The sequence below is a fragment of the Bos mutus genome, chromosome 1, assembly GCF_027580195.1.
Source record: "Bos mutus isolate GX-2022 chromosome 1, NWIPB_WYAK_1.1, whole genome shotgun sequence".
NCBI classification, from domain to species: domain Eukaryota; kingdom Metazoa; phylum Chordata; class Mammalia; order Artiodactyla; family Bovidae; genus Bos; species Bos mutus.
Genome location: NC_091617.1, coordinates 13,733,339 through 13,753,827, shown reverse-complemented (window position 1 = coordinate 13,753,827; position 20,489 = coordinate 13,733,339). Strand labels below are relative to the sequence as shown.

General features: G+C 39.1%; 1 protein-coding gene across 1 annotated transcript in view; it reads left to right on the top strand.

Moving 5' to 3' along the window:
* The first annotated feature begins 7,300 nt into the window (after nt 1–7,300).
* Nucleotides 7,301–20,489, top strand: part of LOC102279862 (G patch domain-containing protein 8-like) — a 30,432-nt gene continuing 17,243 nt past the window's right edge. Inside the window, exons 1-2 of the mRNA XM_005902738.3 lie at nt 7,301–7,363; nt 8,188–8,430. Of these exons, the coding sequence (XP_005902800.2) occupies nt 7,301–7,363; nt 8,188–8,430 (306 nt within the window). The remainder of the gene's footprint in view (nt 7,364–8,187; nt 8,431–20,489) is intronic.

Below are 20,489 nucleotides of genomic sequence, written 5' to 3'. Positions count from 1 at the left end.
CCTAGAAGAGGTTTTCTATCATCTTAAAAGGAAAACATCTTCCCTTCACATTCACTGGCCTTTTTCATTTCTGGGTGTGTTGGCTGGAACGGCTGTAGGTTTCCTTTGGCCTCATAAAGAGTTAGCCTGTGAACAAGCCAACATGCTAAGGGTGGCAGCACAGATTTTTAAAGGTCCATTGGTCCTTAATGAAACCTCTTAGCAGCTAAATTTGTAATCCTGGAGTCTTTTATCTCCAGCCTCTTGTTTTACAGCAGGAAAACGTATTTCTTATGTTTTAAACCAGACAATCTGGGTTTTCTGTTTCTTGTAGCAAAGAGTATGCTGATAGAAGCACGTGAGCAAATAAATACCAATTGATACCTATCCTAAGAAATGCTAAGAAAACCTAGCATGCCTAGTAGGATTATAAATTTACTGTTTATGATTTTCTAATTTTTAATGTATTCAAATGTACTTTTCACTTTCTATGAACATAGTTCAGTTCAGTTCAGTTGCTCAGTCATGTCCAACTCTTTGCAACCCCATGAAGCACAGCATATTAGGCCTCCCTGTCCATCACCAACTCTTGGAGTTTACCCAAACTTATGTCCATTGAATTGGTGATGCCATCTAACCATTTCATCCTCTGTCATCCCCTTCTCCTCCTGCCTTCATTCTTTCAACATCAGGATCTTTTCAAATGAGTCAACTGTTCGCATGAGGTGGCCAAAGTATTGGAGTTTCAGATTCAGCATCAGTCCTTCCAATGAATATTCAGGACTGATTTCCTTTAGGATGGACTGGTTGGATCTCCTTGCAGTCCAAGGGACTCTCAAGAGTCTTCTCCATAACCACAGTTCAAAAGCATCAGTTCTTCGGTGCTCAGCTTTCTTCATAGTCCAATTCTCACATCCATACATGACTACTGGGAAAACCAGAGCCTTCACTATATGGACGTTTGTTGACAAATAATGTCTCTGCTTTTCATTATGCTGTCTAGGTTGGTCATAACTTTCCTTCCAAGGAGTAAATGTCTTTTAATTTCATGGGTGCAATTACATGGCTGCAGATGGTGATCTGCAGTGATTTTGGAGCCCCCAAAATAAAGGCAGCCACTTTTCCACTGTTTCCCCATCTATTTCCCATGAAGTGATGGGACCAGATGCCATGATCTTCGTTTTCTGAATGTTGAGCTTTAAGCCAACTTTTTCACTGTCCTCTTTCACTTTCAGCAAGAGACTCTTTAGTTCTTCTTCACTTTCTGCCATAAGGGTGGTGTCATCTGGATATCTGAGGTTATTGATATTTCTCCCAGCAATGCTGATTCCAGTTTGTGCTTCATCAAGCCCACTGTTAGTCATGATGTACTCTGCATCTAAGTTAAATAAGCAGGGTGACAATATATAGCCTTGACATACTCCTTTTCCTATTTGGAACCAGTCTGTTGTTTCATGTCCAGTTCTAACTGTTGCTTCCTGATCTGCATACGGGTTTCTCAAGAGACAGGTTAGGTCATCTGGTATTCCCATCTCTTTCATAATTTTCCACAGTTTTTAAGAGAGATATAAAAAATGTTCTGGAGTATAAATCCACATTGGAATTTTTAAAGTGTGATCATCTGAATGCTAATTAACGTAGGTTGAAAATAGAGATTCCTGAGTCCTATGGATTCCTGATAAACTGTACTGCATCAGTATACTGAAAGTTAATGATCAAGATTTTTTAATTGAAAGAATTTGAATTGTCCTTAGTTATTTGAGACACAATGGTAGATACATTGATGGTAGATGTGGTAGATACATTTTAACTACTCAATGTTTTGAGTAGTTAAAAAACTGGACACCTTTGCATCTTCTTCATTAAAAAAAAGAAGTTCATAGCTGAATATTGTCATGATTATTTCAAAAACTTTAAAATCTTATTTTAAAACTAAGTAAGTCTGCAAAAATTAGTTCCCTGCAGTCCCAAAGATATGTCTCATACATTAAAGCTCTAACATAACCACAATCAGCAGCACCAGTTTCTAAGAATTTGTTAAATTTAATTTTAACTGACTTAATCAAGTTAGGATATTCTCTTCAAAAGTTCCAAACAGAATGTGTACTATCTTTGTAATAGATAACTGACATTCAACATTTTAAAATAGTATTTAGATTGTTAGAATTGAGATCAATAATACAGTTCCCAAAGGATGTACAAGTCTATTATATAAGCATGAAAGGATCAATTTAAGGATGGTTAATTTATGGAGGAAGTATTAATCTCTGTGTTGTTGCCTCTTCTGCCTCCCAAAACTAATCGCAGAAAGAAATCCACAGTGTTGTGTGTTTTTTTATTTGTTTGTTTTGTTTTGTTTTGTTTTGTTTTTAATGAAAATATTTGTCAGATTCAGCAATGGCCATAGATGTGTGCTTTCTCCTTGGGAGTCAGGACTCACAACTGAGCTTCATCATCTACCTGCTGTCAGATGAATAGAAAAGAGTTGGGTACAGAAAGTAACTCACTGCTCTCAGTGTAAACATGAGAATTTATGTGTATTCCTCAGAGATACAACTGTAGAGAGAATCTGAACAACTGCCATTATAGTGTTTCTACTTTTTATTATTAATATATAGATGTGAGAGCAATTTTCTGCAGGTAAACTAATACTCTTTCAAGGCTTCTTCCCTGGCGTAGATAAAACTGTTCTTATGGGACATGATTGAAGCAGCCACCTTTCTGTTCAATCACTAGCACACGATATAAGTTTATCTTAAAACATTTTATCAGGATTATTTGTGTATAATATGTGCTTAACAACGCATAGAAATAAGTAATAATTGGAAAAGGACATTTTATCATAAACATAAATATAAATGTGTTCAACCTATTTCAGGGTACATTAGTAATTTATTTAAGGCAAGCTTCATAAAGTTAGGAAACTAGCTCTTATTCTGTTGTTCTGCAAGATGAGTTTTCCAATTATTAGCACTTTAAAATGGGATAGTATTGTAGGATTTTTAATGAAAATATGAAACTAAGAGATTTAATATATTTCTAATTAGAGATACTTATTTTCTCATATACTTATTTTTCTCATATACTAAATAGAGATTATTCTTTCTCTTTATAGTAAACTGGTACATATTTTATGGGTAAACTTACAGAGACTAGTTACATTATGGCATATAATGCTACACAAAAGCATAAAAAAGAAAACGTTCTTGAAAAATGGATTGTTTTGTGAATGATCACAATTGACCTTAGACTCTAGTTCCAGTGTATGGTTTAATGATACTCAGAGATTCCTTTTATTGCTTCAACTCAGAGGCTAGTGTTATAAGCAAAAAAAAAAAAAAAAAAAGGCATTAAGATAACTCCTGTTATTAAAAGACTATATTTCTTCAAGAAAATTAGAGATACCAAAGGAACATTTCATACAAAGACGGGCTCAAAAAAGGACAGAAATGGTATAGACCTAACAGAAGAAGAAGAAGATATTAAGAAGACTTGGCAAGAGTACACAGAAGAACTGTACAAAAAAGAACTTCATGACCCAGATAATCACGAAGGTGTGATCATTCACATAGAGCCATACATCCTGAAATGTGAAGTCAAGTGGGCCTTAGAAAGCATCACTACGAACAAAGCTAGTGGAGGTGATGGAATTCCAGTTGAGCTATTCCAAATCCTGAAAGATGATGCTGTGAATGTGCTGTACATACTATACCAGCAAATTTAGAAAACTCAGCAGTGGCCACAGGATTGGAAAAGGTCAGTTTTCATTCCGATCCCAAACAAAGGCAATGCCAAAGAACGCTCAAACTACCGCACAATTGCACTCATCTCACACGCTAGTGAAGTAATGCTCAAAATTCTCCAAGCCAGGCTTCAGCAATACGTGAACCGTGAACTTCCAGATGTTCAAGCTGGTTTTAAAAAAGGCAGAGGAACCAGAAATCAAATTGCCAACATCTGCTGAATCATGGAAAAAGCAAGAGAGTTCCAGAAAAACATCTATTTCTGCTTTATTGACTATGCCAAAGCCTTTGACTGTGTGGATCACAATAAACTGTGGAAATTTCTGAAAGAGATGGGCATACCAGACCACCTGATCTGCCTCTTGCAAAACCTATATGCAGGTCAGGAAGCAACAATTACAACTGGACATGGAACAACAGACAGGTTCCAAATAGGAAAAGGAGTACATCAAGGCTGTATATTGTCACGCTGCTTATTTAACTTATATGCAGACTACATCATTAGAAATTCTGGGCTGGAAGAAGCACAAGCTGGAATCCAGAGTGCCAGGGGTAATATCAATAACCTGAGATGTGCAGATGACACCACCCTTATGGCAGAAAGTGAAGAGGAACTAAAGAGCCTCTTGATGAAAGTGAAAGTGGAGAGTGAAAAAGTTGGCTCAATATTCAGAAAACTAAAATCATGGCATCTGGTCCCATCACTTCATGGGAAATAGATGTGGAAACAGTGGAAACAGTGTCAGACTTTATTTTTCTGGGCTCCAAAATCACTACAGATGGTGATTGCAGCCATGAAATTAAAAGAGGCTTACTCCTTGGAAGGAAAGTTATGACCAACCTAGATAGCATATTGAAAAGCCGAGACATTACTTTGTCAACAAAGGTTCGTCTAGTCATGGCTATGGTTTTTCCGGTGTTCATGTATGGTTGTGAAAGTTGGACTGTGAAGAAAGCTGAGCACCGAAGTACTGATGCTTTTGAACTTTGGTGTTGGAGAATACTCTTGAGAGTCCCTTAGACTGCAAGGAGATCCAACCAGTCCATTCTAAAGGAGATCAGTCCTGTGTGTTCATTGGAAGGACTGATGGTAAAGCTGAAACTCCAGTACTTTGGCCACCTCATGCGAAGAGTTGGCTCATTGGAAAAGACCTTGATGCTGGGAGGGATTGGAGGCAAGAGAAGGGGATGACAGAGGATGAGATGGTTAGATTGCATCACCGACTTGATGGACATGATTTGAGTGGACTCCAGGAGTTGGTGATGGACAGGGAGGCCTGAAGTGCTGTAATTCATGGGGTCGCAAAGAGTCAGACACGACTGAGCAACTGCACTGGAACTGGAATTGTTATTAAAAACAAGTTTTAGTGCAATTGATGAGTAAATTGAGATTAAATCATAATTTTTACACATCAAAAGTTTGACATAAGATGCATAAAACAGTCAGTTTCAGTACACAAATCACCTTAGAAATCAACATAGACTATTTTTACCAGGACCACTAACAGTTGTTGGAGGTGTGAATTTAACATTGATTTACATTTTTTTTTCTTTGTTTGTTTCAAATGTAACAACTACAATCAGTTGTGTTTCCAATTTATGGGGCAGTTGAATACTGTTGTCAGAAATTCAGAGCAAATGCATCAAATTCTTGATCCACCACAAACACATTTTTCCATCCTTTTGTGCATGTACTCTATACAACTGTCCAGTCCTCTCAGTGCCTATTTTTCTCCCCCCAAACCTGGACTTCTCTCTCTAGGTATCAGCAACAATAGTGTCTCTATCGCCATTAAACCTCTTTCATACTCTAGGTGGCTAATGATGATGATGATGATGATGATGATGATGTGTGTGTGTGTGTGTGTGTGTGTTCCTCCCCTCCATTAACTATAGTACGTATTGATTGCACCACTCCTTTTGAGACAAAATCTATATTCTCACTGGTATTAACAACTCTGTGAGAAATAGAACTAAGCACCTGCTCTGAGTCAGATTTCAGATCATTTCCCATAATTAGCTACTACTGCTTTAGCCTAGGCTGAAAGTGAAAGTCGCTCAGTCTTGTCGGACTCTTTGCAACCCCATGGATTATATAGTCCACGGAATTTTCCAGGCTGGAATACTGGAGTGGATAGCCTTTCCCTTCGCCAGGGGATCTTCACAACCCAGGGATCGAACCCAGGTCTCCCACATTGCAGGCGGATTCTTTACAAGCTGAGCCACAAGGGAAGACCAAGAATACTGCAGTGGGTAGCCTATACCTTTTCCAGGGAATCTTCCCGACCCAGGAATTAAACTGGGGTCTCCTGCATTGAAGGCAGATTCTTTACTAACTTAGCTATGAGGGAAGTCCTTTTACTTTCACTTTCTTTTGCTGAAATGAAACAGTGGGTGTGGTCAGCTTCTGACCTCCATTTTAAGTCTACTAGCCTTAGCAACTCCCGCTCCCGAAATAAAAATAACCACACACACACACATTTACCAGTGTTCCCACCTTTCCAAGTGTTGGCTGCATTCAAAGGAATTACACATTTTTATATGGCAGGTCATGTAGGAGCTGATGTTGGCTTGACAGGTAATGATAGCTGGTTCTTTCTTTCTTAGACCCTTTTGTAGCTTCCTCAGACTTCTCATCTCCCAAGATTTCAACTAATAACCTCTGGATAAGGAAGATTTTTTTCCCCCCAAGCCCGAGTATTTACCGTCCTCCTTCTACCAATAGTCCCTCTGATACAACTCACTGATAGAGCCCATCACTCCAAACCATCCTCCTCTCCCTTTAAGCTTCTTGTTCCTTATTTATTTTTGCTATCACAATGGGATAAGACAGACAACGCTAGCTTTCCACACTTCTTGGCAAGTCCTATATAGGCTCATTCCTTAGACAATAAATTTCACTGAGTGCCTGATAACTCTGGGCACTGGGAATATATTTCAGACAAAAAAAATAAAATAAAATAAACAAAATCTCCCCTCTTTGAACTAGAAAGGACAAAAATAAAAACTAAATATATAGTGTGCAATATGGTGATAAGTTCTGAGGAGGGAATGTAAGCAGGAAAGAAGGTATGAACTATATTTGCATGAGTGGGTAGAGTTGAAATTTCAGACAGAGTTCTTCAGGGCAGGCCTCCATCCTGAGAGCATTACTTTTGACTACTTGTGACCCAAAAAGGAGAAAGGATGAGTCTGAGTGATATGGGAGAAGATTTTCCAGACAGAATAATCATCAAGTTCAAAGTGAGGTGAGAACATCCTTGGATGGTCAACGAACTTTGCAGGAGCCAGCATCAATGGAGTAGAATGCGTTGGGTTAGGAAGGTGGACAGAAGTAACGTGGTGAGGGGGGAGAGTTACCTATGCCACTAGTATAGGCTCCAAGAAAGACTCTTGGGTTTTTACCCTGAGTGAGACAAGAGGTCTCTGGAAGATTTTGAGCAAAAGATGGAAAGGATTTTGTTTATACTTTAATATGGTCGCTATAATTTCTGGGTTGGGACTACTCTGAAAAGGACAAGGACCAGAAAAGGGAGAATAGTTATTAGACTCTTGTTGGTGAGTGATAATGTAGCAACATGTACCAGGATGGTGATGATGGAGTTGATGAGCATTTGTCAACTTTGGGGTATGTTTTAAAGGTAAAATTCACCTGATTCACTGAAAACTTGACACGCGTGAGAAAGAAAAGGGTTAAGGATAAACCAAGATCTATGTCTTCAGCAATTAGAATATTGCGGTAAGCAGTACTTGAGATCTTACAGACTGTAGGAGCAGGCTTCCTGGGTAGGAGTCATAGGGAACCTGTAATGTTTGAAATTCAGATTGTGTACTTATCTATAGGTATTAAGGAAGGTGTTAAATATATGAGTCTGGAAGTCAGGGAATAATTCAGCATCGCAAATGCTCTTTACCAAATATTATTAATTTTCTGTACCACAACCAAAACATAGAACAACGGTCATAAATGTACTAACACAATCTTGTTTCATGTGCATTTTCTCGTTTGGTCCTAAACTAAAAGAAATTCTTAGACTGAGAGTATTTTTCCAATTTACCAGTTCAGGATAAGGAGACTCTAAGATTTTGGAGTTATTTATTCCTTTCAGGATACAGATTAAACTGCTTGCCCTATGTCTTTTATTTATAGCATTAACAGTTAACATCGAAGTGATAGTTAGGGCAACATGCCATTTCATGGGTCAAAAAAACTTTGGAAGAGAAAAATTCATGTTTAAAATTCTCTCTTTATTAAGATTATTTTTAATCTGGATAACATGTGGCTCTATATTTCTAAAAAAAACAGACATTTTATTTTATATGCAGCAAAACACGAATTCAACAGTGGCTCCCATATTAAAGATGTTTTAATTTTTTGATTTATATTCTTTCTTATGAATTATACTTAAAAATTTTTTCTTTTACAGACAAGACAAGCACCTAAGAACATCTTTACTGCTCTAAGTACTCGCACATAGAGCGGGCGGATGCAACGGCACACACAGTGTGGGCGTCTGTGATGGCACACATAGTGCAGCCTAGAGGATCTACCCCACGTCTGAGGTCAGGGGCAGAAGCCAGGAGGACCCCATGCCCGAGGGGCAGCAGCCAAGAGGAGTTACCGCACATCCGAGGTCAGGGACAGCGGCCGACAGTGCCAGGCGGCGATGATGCAGGAATGGCGGAGAGGAGGAACCCCCTGTCCCGGGTCAGGGGCGGTGGCTGGGAGGAGCTACCCCACATCCAAGGAGTGGTGGCTGCGCAGGCACAGGAGGGCCTAGAGGAGCTATTCCACATCAAGGTCAAGAGGGGGCAGTGGTGAGGAGATACCCCTCGTCCAAGGTAAGGAGCAGTGGCTGTGCTTTGCTGGAACAGCCGTGAAGAGATACCCCATGTCCAAGGTAAGAGAAACCCAAGTATGACAATATGTGTTGCAAGAAGGAATCAGAGGGCAGAAAAACTGAAACCATAATCACAGAAAACTAGTTAATCTAATCACACTAGAACCACAGCCTTGTCAAACTCAATGAAATTAAGCCATGCCTGTGAGGCCACCCAAGACGGGTGGGTCATGGTGGAGAGGTCTGACAAAATGTGGTCCACTGGAGAAGGGAATGACAAACCACTTCCCTATTCTTGCCTTGAGAACCCCATGAACAGTATGAAAAGGCAAAAGGATAGGATACTGAAAAAGGAAATCCTCAGGTGAGTAGGTGTCCAATATGCTACATGAGATCAGTGGAGAAATAACTCCAGAAAGAATGAAGTTCAGTTCAGTTCAGTCGCTTAGTCGTGTCCAACTCTTTGCAACCCCATGAATCGCAGCACACCAGGCCTCCCTGTCCATTACCAACTCCCGGAGTTCACTCAGACTCACGTTCATCAAGTCAGTGATGCCATCCAGCCATCTCATCCTCTCTCGTCCCCTTCTCCTCCTGCCCCCAATCCCTCCCAGCATCAGTCTTTTCCAATGAGTCAACTCTTCTCATGAGGTGGCCAAAGTACTGGAGTTTCAGCTTTAGCATCATTCCTTCCAAAGAAATCCCAGGGCTGATCTCCTTCAGAATGGACTGGTTAGATCTCCTTGCAGTCCAAGGGACTCTCAAGAGTCTTCTCCAGCACCACAGTTCAAAAACATCAATTCTTTGGCACTCAGCCTTCTTCACAGTCCAACTCTCACATCCATACATGACCACAGGAAAAACTATAGCCTTGACTGGATGAACCTTTGTTAGCAAAGTAATGTCTCTGCTTTTGAATATGCTTTCTAGGTTGGTCATAACTAGGTTGGTCCCAAAGAAAGGCAATGCCAAAGAATGCTCAAACTACCACACAATTGCACTCATCTCACATGCTAGTAAAGTAATGCTCAAAATTCTCCAAGCCAGGCTTTAGCCATATGTGAACCATGAACTTCCAGATGTTCAAGCTGGTTTTAGAAAAGGCAGAGGAACCAGAAATCAAATTGCCAACATCTGCTGGATCATGGTAAAAGCAGGAGAGTTCCAGAAAAACATCTATTTCTGCTTTATTGACTATGCCAAAGCCTTTGACTGTTTTGATCACAATAAACTGTGGAAAATTCTGAAAGAGATGGGAATACCAGACCACCTGATCTGCCTCTTGAGAAACCTATGTGTAGGTCAGGAAGCAACAAGTAGAACTGGACATGTAACAACAGACTGGTTCCAAATAGGAAAAGGAGTACATCAAGGCTGTATATTGTCACCCTGCTTATTTAACTTACATACAGAATACATCATGAGAAACGCTGGACTGGAAGAAACACAAGCTGGAATCAAGATTGATTGATATTTCCAGGAGAAATATCAATAACCTAAGATATGCAGATGACACCACCCTTGTGGCAGAAAGTGAAGAGGAACTAAAAAACTTCTCAGTGAAAGTGAAAGTGGACAGTGAAAAAGTTGGCTTAAAGTTCAACATTCAGACAAGGAAGATCATGGAATCTGGTCCCATCACTTCATGGGAAATAGATGGCAAAAGAGTGGAAACAGCGTCAGCCTTTATTTTTTGGGCTCCAAAATCACTGTAGATGGTGACTGCAGCCATGAAATTAAAAGACGCTTACATCTTGTAAGAAAAGTTATGATCAACCTAGATAGCATATTGAAAATCAGAGACAGTACTTTGCCAACTAAGGTCTATCTAGTCAAGGCTATGGTTTTACCAGTGGTCATGTATGGATGTGAGAATTGGACTGTGAAGAAGGCTGAGTGCCAAAGAATTGATGCTTTTGAACTGGGGTGTTGGAGAAGACTCTTGAGAGTCCCTTGGACTGCAAGGAGATCCAACCAGTTCTTTCTGAATGAGATCCACCCTGGGTATTCTTTGGAAGGACCGATGCTGAAGCTGAAACTCCAGTACTTTGGCCACCTCATGCAAAGAGTTGACTCATTGGAAAAGACTCTGATGCTGGGAGGGATTAGGGGTATGAGGAGAAGGGGACGAGAGAGGATGAGATGGCTGGATGGCATCACTGATTCGATGGATGTGAGTCTGAGTGAACTCCGGGAGTTGGTGATGGACAGGGAGGCCTGGTGTTCAGGGATTCATGGGGTCGCAAGGAATTGGACACGACTGAGCAACTGAAGTACCTAACTAATAAGCTTTTGATTCAACAGTAAACTACCTTGGAAACGCAGTAGATTTCATTACATTCTTACTTATTTAAAGTGAGAGAAATGCTTAATCTGCAGCTATGTGTAGGACTGTGCCCAGGTTTGTGTCTTCTCTTTCTAGGACCCCAGATGCAGGAGCAGTTTCTGCATTGAGTAAACTATTCTGATTGATAACAGGGGCCTGAAGGGGAAGTGCGGGGAACAGATTTGAACAACACAGGGGCATTTACAGCTCTAATTAGAATGTGACTTATGTCATGTACATCCACATTCCATTGAGCAAATCAAGTTTTATTTGACCAAATCCAGAGTCAATGGGGCAGAGAAAATATTCCCCAATGAAGCATGATAGGAATCGAGAGGAAATAAATAAATGTGAACCAATAACACATTTCATTTTCAAATATTTTTTTTCAGTAAGCTAGTTTTTTCTTCCTTTCTACAAATAAAATCATCCCCCCAAAGTCAAAATCAGCAATACCAATCTCCCTCATTGCAAATTCACTTCTAGCTCATAATTACCTCTTAGTCTAAAACTCAAATCAACATATTAAGACAAATTATATTTCAACCATACATGTTCCATTTAGACTGAGTGAGTTAATGGAAGTATAGTTTGTTTTTATTTTTCTGCAGTGGTTGATATTATTATTTTGATGCTATTAACTTGTATTCACATCCCACGAGACAATATCATCCCTAGCTATGAAGATCTTTGGCACTTTGTCTGCCCAGAAATATTGTCATGTATTCATCATTGTCAAGAGATTATTCACAAACAGAAAGAACCGCAGAATCCAACAAACAAAATAAACTATTGAATTCTATAAAATGAAATAGCTCAAACAAGTCAGATATGACCTTTCCACTGAAGGAATCTCTTGATATTTTTATACAAAGGTGTACAATAGTTTCTTATCATTCTAAGAGAGAATTCTAAAAGCTTTTTATCTCTAAGATAAAGTAACAGCCAAGATCATAGCAGGGGATGAAATCATGTTTTAAAATAGGAGCACAATTACATATTTTTAGATCCTAGTGGAAAGGGGAAAAGTCATTAAAACAAGAGAAAGCCTGAATTATTTGGGTATGGGGAGTGGTGTTTGCTGGAATGCTTTGTTTTGCTCTATAATTTATGTATAGTTCAATACTGGTTGGGAATAGGGTGGAGGTATAAAAGCTTCATCTGGTGATTAATTAGTATATACCAATTATATAATAGTTCATCTCAGAGTTTCTTTAAAAAGTGTGTTATATACCCAAAATACTCGACCAAAGTACATTTAACCAGTGGCCATTTTTTCTCTCAACTTCAGTAAAAACTGTTTTATGCGGGATCCAAGATAAATACTGGAGAAAGAAAAGGCAGCCTACTCCAGTATTCTTGCCTGGACAATCCTAGGGACAGAGCAGCCTGGAGGGCTACAGTCCATGGGGTCGTACAGAGTTGGACATAACTGAGTAACCAGCACACACATACACATGACACATATAATGTGTGCATGTATATGTGTGTTTGTGTATACACAAATACATTAATATATGTATGCATATATATGCATACACACACACACACACACATTGTAGAAGGAAAAGGCAACCCACTCCAGTATTCTTGCCTGGAAATTCCCATGGACACTGGAGCCCTGGCTCCAGTCCGTGGGGTCCCAAAGAGTTGAACATGACTGAAGTGACTTAGCACATGCATATATATATATATATATATATATATATTATACCTAAACTGGCATGCATTAAACAAATGTTTTGTGAAGCTATAATGTTACATACAGTTTATGTCATAAAGCTGACTATGGTATTACTGTTCATTAAAAGTAAATCATGGCCATGACTTAATAAATTGATTTCATGATCTGTCAGCTTGAAGAACACTGTTCTAAACCAGTTTAACACTATTTTATTTCACTGTTTGGTAATTTAAAAAAACAACAACAAATACCTGGTTTAGAGAGTACACTAATGTAGTAAATAATATTTGATATGTCAGAAAGAACTGGGGAAAAATTTCTGAAGTTGATACAACCAGAGATTACACTCAAATCACATGGGAGAAGCAGTTTTCTAATCCACCACTTTTGTTGCTGGGCAGAAACAGCTCAGTTTTTTGTCATAGACGCTAGATAGAAGCTCTCTTTCCATTGCCTCCCTCAGGAGCTGCCATTTCTTGGTGTCTCTAGTTCTCTGGTGGTTCAGTCTGTAAAGAATCCACCTGCAATGCAGGAGACCAGAGTTTGATTCCAGGGTCAGGAAAATTCCTTGGAGAAGGAAATGGCAACCCATTCCAGTATTCTTGCCTGGGAAATCCCATGGAGAGAGGAGCCTGGCAGGCTACAGTCCGTGGGGTTGTAAGAGTCAGACATATCTTGGCAACTAAACCCACCTACTTAACTAGTTTAATTAATGCAAGGCTTGAGCTAAATTTCTGATTGTTTAAGGGCTCATGTGACATAGTTAAACACATCCTGATACAAAACCTTGCTAATGAACATATACCTTGCAGAAGGATAGACTCCCAATACATTCAGTTTCACCAACCTAAGAAGCATGTCTAAATATTTTGAACATGTCTAAATGGTATTTGTACTGTACAATACAGCAGACAGGCCCCGTGCTTAATGATCTTCACGATATGAGATTTCCCTATTGAGAAATCTGCAACAACATCAGATCCGATCAGTCCCTCAGTCGTGTCCGACTCTTTGCGACCCCATGAATCGCAGCATGCCAGGATTCCCTGTCCATCACCAACTCCCGGAGTTCACTCAGACTCACGTCCATCGAGTCAGTGATGCCATCCAGCCATCTCATCCTCTCTCGTCCCCTTCTCCTCCTGCCCACAATCCGTCCCAGCATCAGAGTCTTTTCCAGTGAGTCAACTCTTCGCATGAGGTGGCCAAAGTACTGGAGTTTCAGCTTTAGCATTAGTCCTTCCAAAGAAATCCCAGGGCTGATCTCATTCAGAAAGGACTGGTTGGATCTCTTTGCAGTCCAAGGGACTCTCAAGAGTCTTCTCCAACACCACAGTTCAAAAGCATCAATTCTTCAGTGCTCAGCCTTCTTCACAGTCCAACTCTCACATCCATACATGACCACAGGAAAAACCATAGTCTTGATTAGCGAACCTTTGTTGGCAAAGTAATATCTCTGCTTTTGAATATGGTATCTAGGTTGGTCATAACTTTCCTTCCAAGGAGTAAGCGTCTTTTACTTTCATGGCTGCAGTCACCATCTGTAGTGATTTTGGAGCCCCCCAAAATAAACTCTGACACTGTTTCCACTGTTTCCCCATTTATTTCCCATGAAGTGGTGGGACCGGATGCGAGGATCTTCATTTTCTGAATGTTGAGCTTTAAGGCAAGTTTTTCACTCTCCACTTTCACTTTCATCAAGAGGCTTTTGAGTTCCTCTTCACTTTCTGCCATAAGGGTGGTGTCATCTGCATATCTCAGGTTATTGATATTTCTCCCAGAAATCTTGATTCCAGTTTGTATTTCTTCCAGTCCAGCGTTTCTCATGATATAGTCTGCATGTAAGTTAAATAAACAGGGTGACAATATACAGCCTTGACGTACTCCTTTTCCTATTTGGAACCAGTCTGTTGTTCCATGTCCAGTCCTAACTGTTGCTTCCTGACCTGCATACAAATTTCTCAAGAGGCAGATCAGGTGGTCTGGTATTCCCATCTCTTGAAGAATTTTCCACAGTTTATTGTGATTCACACAAAGGCTTTGGCATAGTCAATAAAGCAGAAATATATGTTTTTCTAGAACTCTCTTGCTTTTTCCATGATCCAGCAGATGTTGGCAAAGGGATCTCTGGTTCCTCTGCCTTTTCTAAAACCAGCTTGAACAACAAGAAGTCCACGGTTCACATATTGCTGAAGCCTGGCTTGGAGAATTTTGAGCATTACTTCACTAGCGTGTGAGATGAGTGCAATTGTGCTGTAGTTTGAGCATTCTTTGGCATTGCCTTTCTTTGGGATTGGAATGAAAACTGACCTTTTCCAGTCCTGTGGCCACTGCTGAGTTTTCCAAATTTGCTGGCATATTGAGTGCAGCACCTTCACAGCACCATCTTTCAGGATTTGGAATAGCTCAACTGGAATTCCATCATCTCCACTAGCTTTGTTCCTAGTGATGCTTTCTAAGGCCCACTTGACTTCACATTCCAGGATGTCTGGCTCTAGGTCAATGATCACACCACCATGCTTATCTGGGTGGAGAAGATCTTTTTTGTACAGTTCTTCTGTGTATTCTTGCCATCTCTTCTTAATATCTTCTGCTTCTGTTAGGTCCATACCATTTCTGTCTTTTATCGAGCTCATCTTTGCATGAAATGTTCCTTTGGTATCTGGAATTTTCTTGAAGACATCCCTAGTCTTTCCCATTCTGTTGTTTTCCTCTATTTCTTTGCATTGATCACTGAAGAAGGGTTTCTTATCCCTTCTTGCTATTCTTTGGAACTCTGCATTCAGATGTTTGTATCTTTCCTTTTCTCCTTTGCTTTTCACTTCTCTTCTTTTCACAGCTGTTTGTAAGGCCTCCCCAGACAGCCATTTTGCTTTTTTGCATTTCTTTTCCATGGGGATGGTCTTGATCCCTGTCTTCTGTACAATGTCACAAACCTCATTCCATAGTTCATCAGGCACTCTATCTATCAGACCTAGGTCCTTAAATCTATTTCTCACTTCCACTGTATAATCCTAAGGGATTTGATTTAGGTCATACCTGAATGGTCTAGTGGTTTTCCTACTTTCTTCAATTTAAGTCTGAATTTGGCAATAAGGAGTTCATGGTCTGAGCCACAGTCAGCTCCTTGCTTTGTTTTTGCTGACTGTATAGAGCTTCTCCATCTTTGGCTGCAAAGAATATAATCAATCTGATTTTGGTGTTGACCATCTGGTGATGTCCATGCATAGAGTCTTCTCTTGTGTTGTTGGAAGAGGGTGTTTGTTATGACCAGTGCATTTTCTTGGCAAAACTCTATCAGTCTTTGCCCTGCTTCATTCCATATTCCAAGGCCAAATTTGCCTGTTACTCCAGGTGTTTTTTTTTTTTTTTTTAAAACTTTACAAATTGTATTAGTTTTGCCCTTTACTTCCTACTTTTGCATTCCAGTCCCCTATAATGAAAAGGACATCTTTTTTGGGAGTTAGTTCTAAAAGTCTTGTAGGTCTTCATAGAACCGTTCAACTTCAGCTTCTTCAGCATTACTGGTTGGGGCATAGACTTGGATTTCTGTGATATTGAATGGTTTGCTTTGGAAACGAACAGAGATCATTCTGTTGTTTTTGACATTGCATCCAAGTACTGCATTTCAGACTCTTTTGTTGACCGTGATGGCCACTCCATTTCTTCTGAGGGATTCCTGCCCGCAGTAGTAGATATAATGGTCATCTGAGTTAAATTCACCCATTCCCGTCCATTTCAGTTCACTGATTCCTAGAATGTCAACATTCACTCTTGCCATCTCTTGTTTGACCACTTCCAATTTGCCTTGATTCATGGACCTGACACTCCAGGTTCCTATGCAATATTGCTCTTTACAGCATCGGACCTTGCTTCTATCACCAGTCACATCCACAGCTGGGTATTGTTTTTGCTTTGGCTCCATCCCTTCATTCTTTCTGGAGTTATTTCTCCACTGATCTCCAGTAGCATATTGGGCACCTACTGACCTGGGGAGTTTCTCTTTCAATATCCTCTCATTTTGCCTTTTCATACTGTTTATGGGGTTCTCAAGGCAAGAATACTGAAGTGGTTTGCCATTCCTTTCTCCAGTGGACCACATTCTGTCAACAACATAGTTTAAAAAATATAATACAACATAATATAGTGATTTGACTTGTAGACCTAATCCTGTATACATTGTTACATATTTTCTGTAGATATTTTCCATAATTGATTCCAGCTAGTGCTTTATTAAGACAATGAGAGAAAGTCTAATTTAATGTGCAATAAATACATTTCCCTGATGATATGCATTTTGTAATCCATATTATGTAATACATCCATATTATATAATACAATCAGTAATAATTCAGTTTAAATTAGATATGCTGACAAATGAAAACAATTATGGTCTTGAAATTTGTGTTTATTTACTACTTTTTCATTTTATAAATAACAACCTGTAGAATTTTCTGTTAAGATATTTATTTAGTTTCAATAGCTTAGTGAAAATTATTTTAGAAATAACATGATAGGGATTATAAATAATCATACAATAGCAAGATAAATTGCACATGGATTATTATAGAGCCTCGTGTATCAATTTGGAATATGCAAATTTATATTTAAAATATCTTTAAAACCTATTTAGAAGATGTTTAATTTTTATTCAATAAAAACTTATAGCAATCCATATTATACTGATGTTTAGATTCCCCCATATACCACATGGGCCTAGTCAAAGAAAGAGGCATTTTTCACTCTAAGTTTTAAAAATAAAGAGGATCAGTCTTTATTTTAAAATTGAAATAAATAAATAAATAACCCCTGTTTTTCACTGATGTGAAATAGGAAGGATAACAGCTTCTTTACCTTTATTATTCCAGGACATAGAAAACATGCTGTTCTTCAAGTGCTTTCTGACTTAATCAGTTACCATTGGAAATTAAATTTAGTTCAAAATTCTACCAAATACCCTAAAAAGGATGAAGTTAAGGGGCAGGTGCCAGTTCCTTTCACCTCTGGACTATGATATGTGGAAATTGTATGGCTTTTAAAGTATAAGATTATCAAATAATCTATGGTGAATGAAACCTAAGTATTATTTTTGAGAGTGAAAAGCGAAGACTAATAAATGGGGATCCAGCCATTATTTCTTTGAGGTGGTTCAAGCAGAGATATGTAAGATGCTTCTTTTCCTGGGTTTCCAGAACCTATTCTGCACCCACTTGCAGGATTTTATGAGTTTATAAGTTGTAAACATTCAATCAATATTTATTCATTTATTTATTATGATCAGTTATTAACTCCATTTCCAGCCCCATTTTCCTCCCTAGAGAAGTTGTGGGGGAAGATCCCATGCTTCTAATCATGAGTGGGGCTTTATTTTTATCAGCCCCCATCTAGAAGCTTTCCAGGTGCCCTCCCAGAGTCACCTCATTAAAACAAAAGATGCCCTCATTGCCCTACCACATAGGAATTTACAAAGGTTTTAAGAGCCTTATATAGGGGACTGGGAATAAAGATCAAATATAAATGTTTCTTATAAATTTCCATAGCTCAGCATATGTTTATTGTCTGATTTTTGCTTCATTCTTAAAAAATATACCATACAACATATGCTATCTTGCATGCCTTCTTTTTCTGAAAATATTATCTCATACCCTTTCACCTATTTTTCTATCTTTGCCACCCCATCAACCAACAGTCTGTTCTCTGTATCTATGATCTTGGATTTTTTTTTTTAATCAGCATATAAAAGAGGTCATGTGGAATTTGTCTTATTCTGTTTCACTAATTTATCTTAGTATACTGCCCTTAAGGTCCATCTTTTTTGCATAGTGCAAGATATAATTATTCTTTTATGGCTGAATAATATTTAATGATAATTATTAAAAAAGAGAGAGAAACTCAAGTAAGACGATAGGTGTTGCATGAGGGCATCAGAGAACAGACACACTGAAACCATAATCACAGAACACTAGTCAATCTAATCACACTAGGACCACACCCGTGCCTAACTCAATGAAACTAAGCCATGCTGTGTGGGACACCCAAGATGGGCTGGTCATGGTGGAGAGGTCTGACAGAATGTGGTCCACTGGAGAAGGGAATGGGAAACCACTTCAGTATTCTTGCCTTGAGAACCCCATGAACAGTAAGAAAAAGCAAAATGATAGGATACTGAAAGAGGACTCCTTAGGTTGGTAGGTGCCCAATATGCTACTGGAGATCAGTGGAAAATAACTCCAGAAAGAATGAAGGGATGGAGCCAAAGCAAAGACAATACCCAGTTGTGGATGTGATTGGTCATAAAAGAAATGTCCAATGCTATAGAGAGGAATACTGCATAGGACCCGGAATGTTAGGTCCATGAATCAAGGCAAAATGAGAGTGGTCAAACAGGAGATGGCAAGAGTGAATGTTGACATTCTAGGAATCAGCAAACTAAAATGGACTGGAATGGGTGAATTTAAATCAGGTGACCATTATATCTACTACTGCAGGCAGGAATCCCTTAGAAGAAATGGAGTAGCCATCATAGTCAACAAAAGAGTCCGAAATGCAGTACTTGGATGAAGTCTCAAAAACTACAGAATGATCTCTGTTTGTTTCCAAGGCAAACCATTCAATATCACAGTAATCCAAGTCTATCCCCCAACCAGTAACTCTGAAGAAGCTGAAGTCGAATGGTTCTACAAAGACCTACAAGACCTTTTAGAACTAACACCCCCAAAAGATGTCCTTTTCATTATAGGGGACTAGAATGAAAAAGTAATAATTCAAGAAAGACTTGGGGTAACAGGCAAATTTGGCCTTGGAATACGGAATGAAGTAGGACAAAGGCTAATAGAGTTTTGCGAAGAAAATGCACTGGTCATAGCAAACATCCAATTCCAACAACACAAAAGAAGACTCTACACATGAACATCACTAGATGGTCAACACTGAAATCAGATTGATTATATTCTTTGCAGCCAAAGATGGAGAAGCTCTATACAGTCAGCAAAAACAAAACTGGGAGCTGACTGTGTCTCAGATCATGAACTCCTTATTGCCGAATTCAGACTTAAATTCAAGAAAGTAGGGGAAACCACGAGACCATTCAGGTATGACCTAAATCAAATCCCCTATGATTATAAAGTGGAAGTGAGAAATAGATTTAAGGGACTAGATCTGATAGATAGAGTGCCTGATGAACTATGATTGGAGATTCATGACATTTTACAAGAGACAGGGATCAAGATCATCCCCATGGAAAAGGAATGCAAAAAAGTAAAATGGCTATCTGGGGAGGCCTTACAAATACCTGTGATAAGAAAAGAAGTGAAAAGCAAGGGAGAAAAAGAACAATATAAGCATCTGAATGCAGAGTTCCAAAGAATAGCAAGGAGAGAGAAGAAAGCCTTCCTCAGCAATCAATGCAAAGAAATAGAGGAAAGAAACAGAATGGGAAAGACTAGAGATCTCTTCAAGAAAATTAGAGGTACCAATGGAAAATTTCCTGCAAAGATGTACTCGATAAAGGACAGAAATGGTATGGACCTAACAGAAGCAGAAGATATTAAGAGGTGGCAGGAATACACAGAAAAAACTGTATAAAAAAGAACTTCATGACCCAGATAATCACGATGGTGTGATCACTGACCTAGAGCCAGACACCCTGGAATGTGAAGTCAAATGGGCCTTAGAAAGCATCACTACGAACAAAGCTAGTGGAGGTGATGGAATTTCAGTTGAGCTATTTCAAATCCTGAATGCTGTGAAGTGCTGCACTCAATATGCCAGCAAATTTAGAAAACTCGGCAGTGGCCACAGGACTGGAAAATATCAGTTTTCATTCCAATCCCAAAGAAAGGCAATGCCAAAGAATGTTCAAACTACCACACAATTACACTCATCTCACGTGCTAGTAAAGTAATGCTCAAAATTCT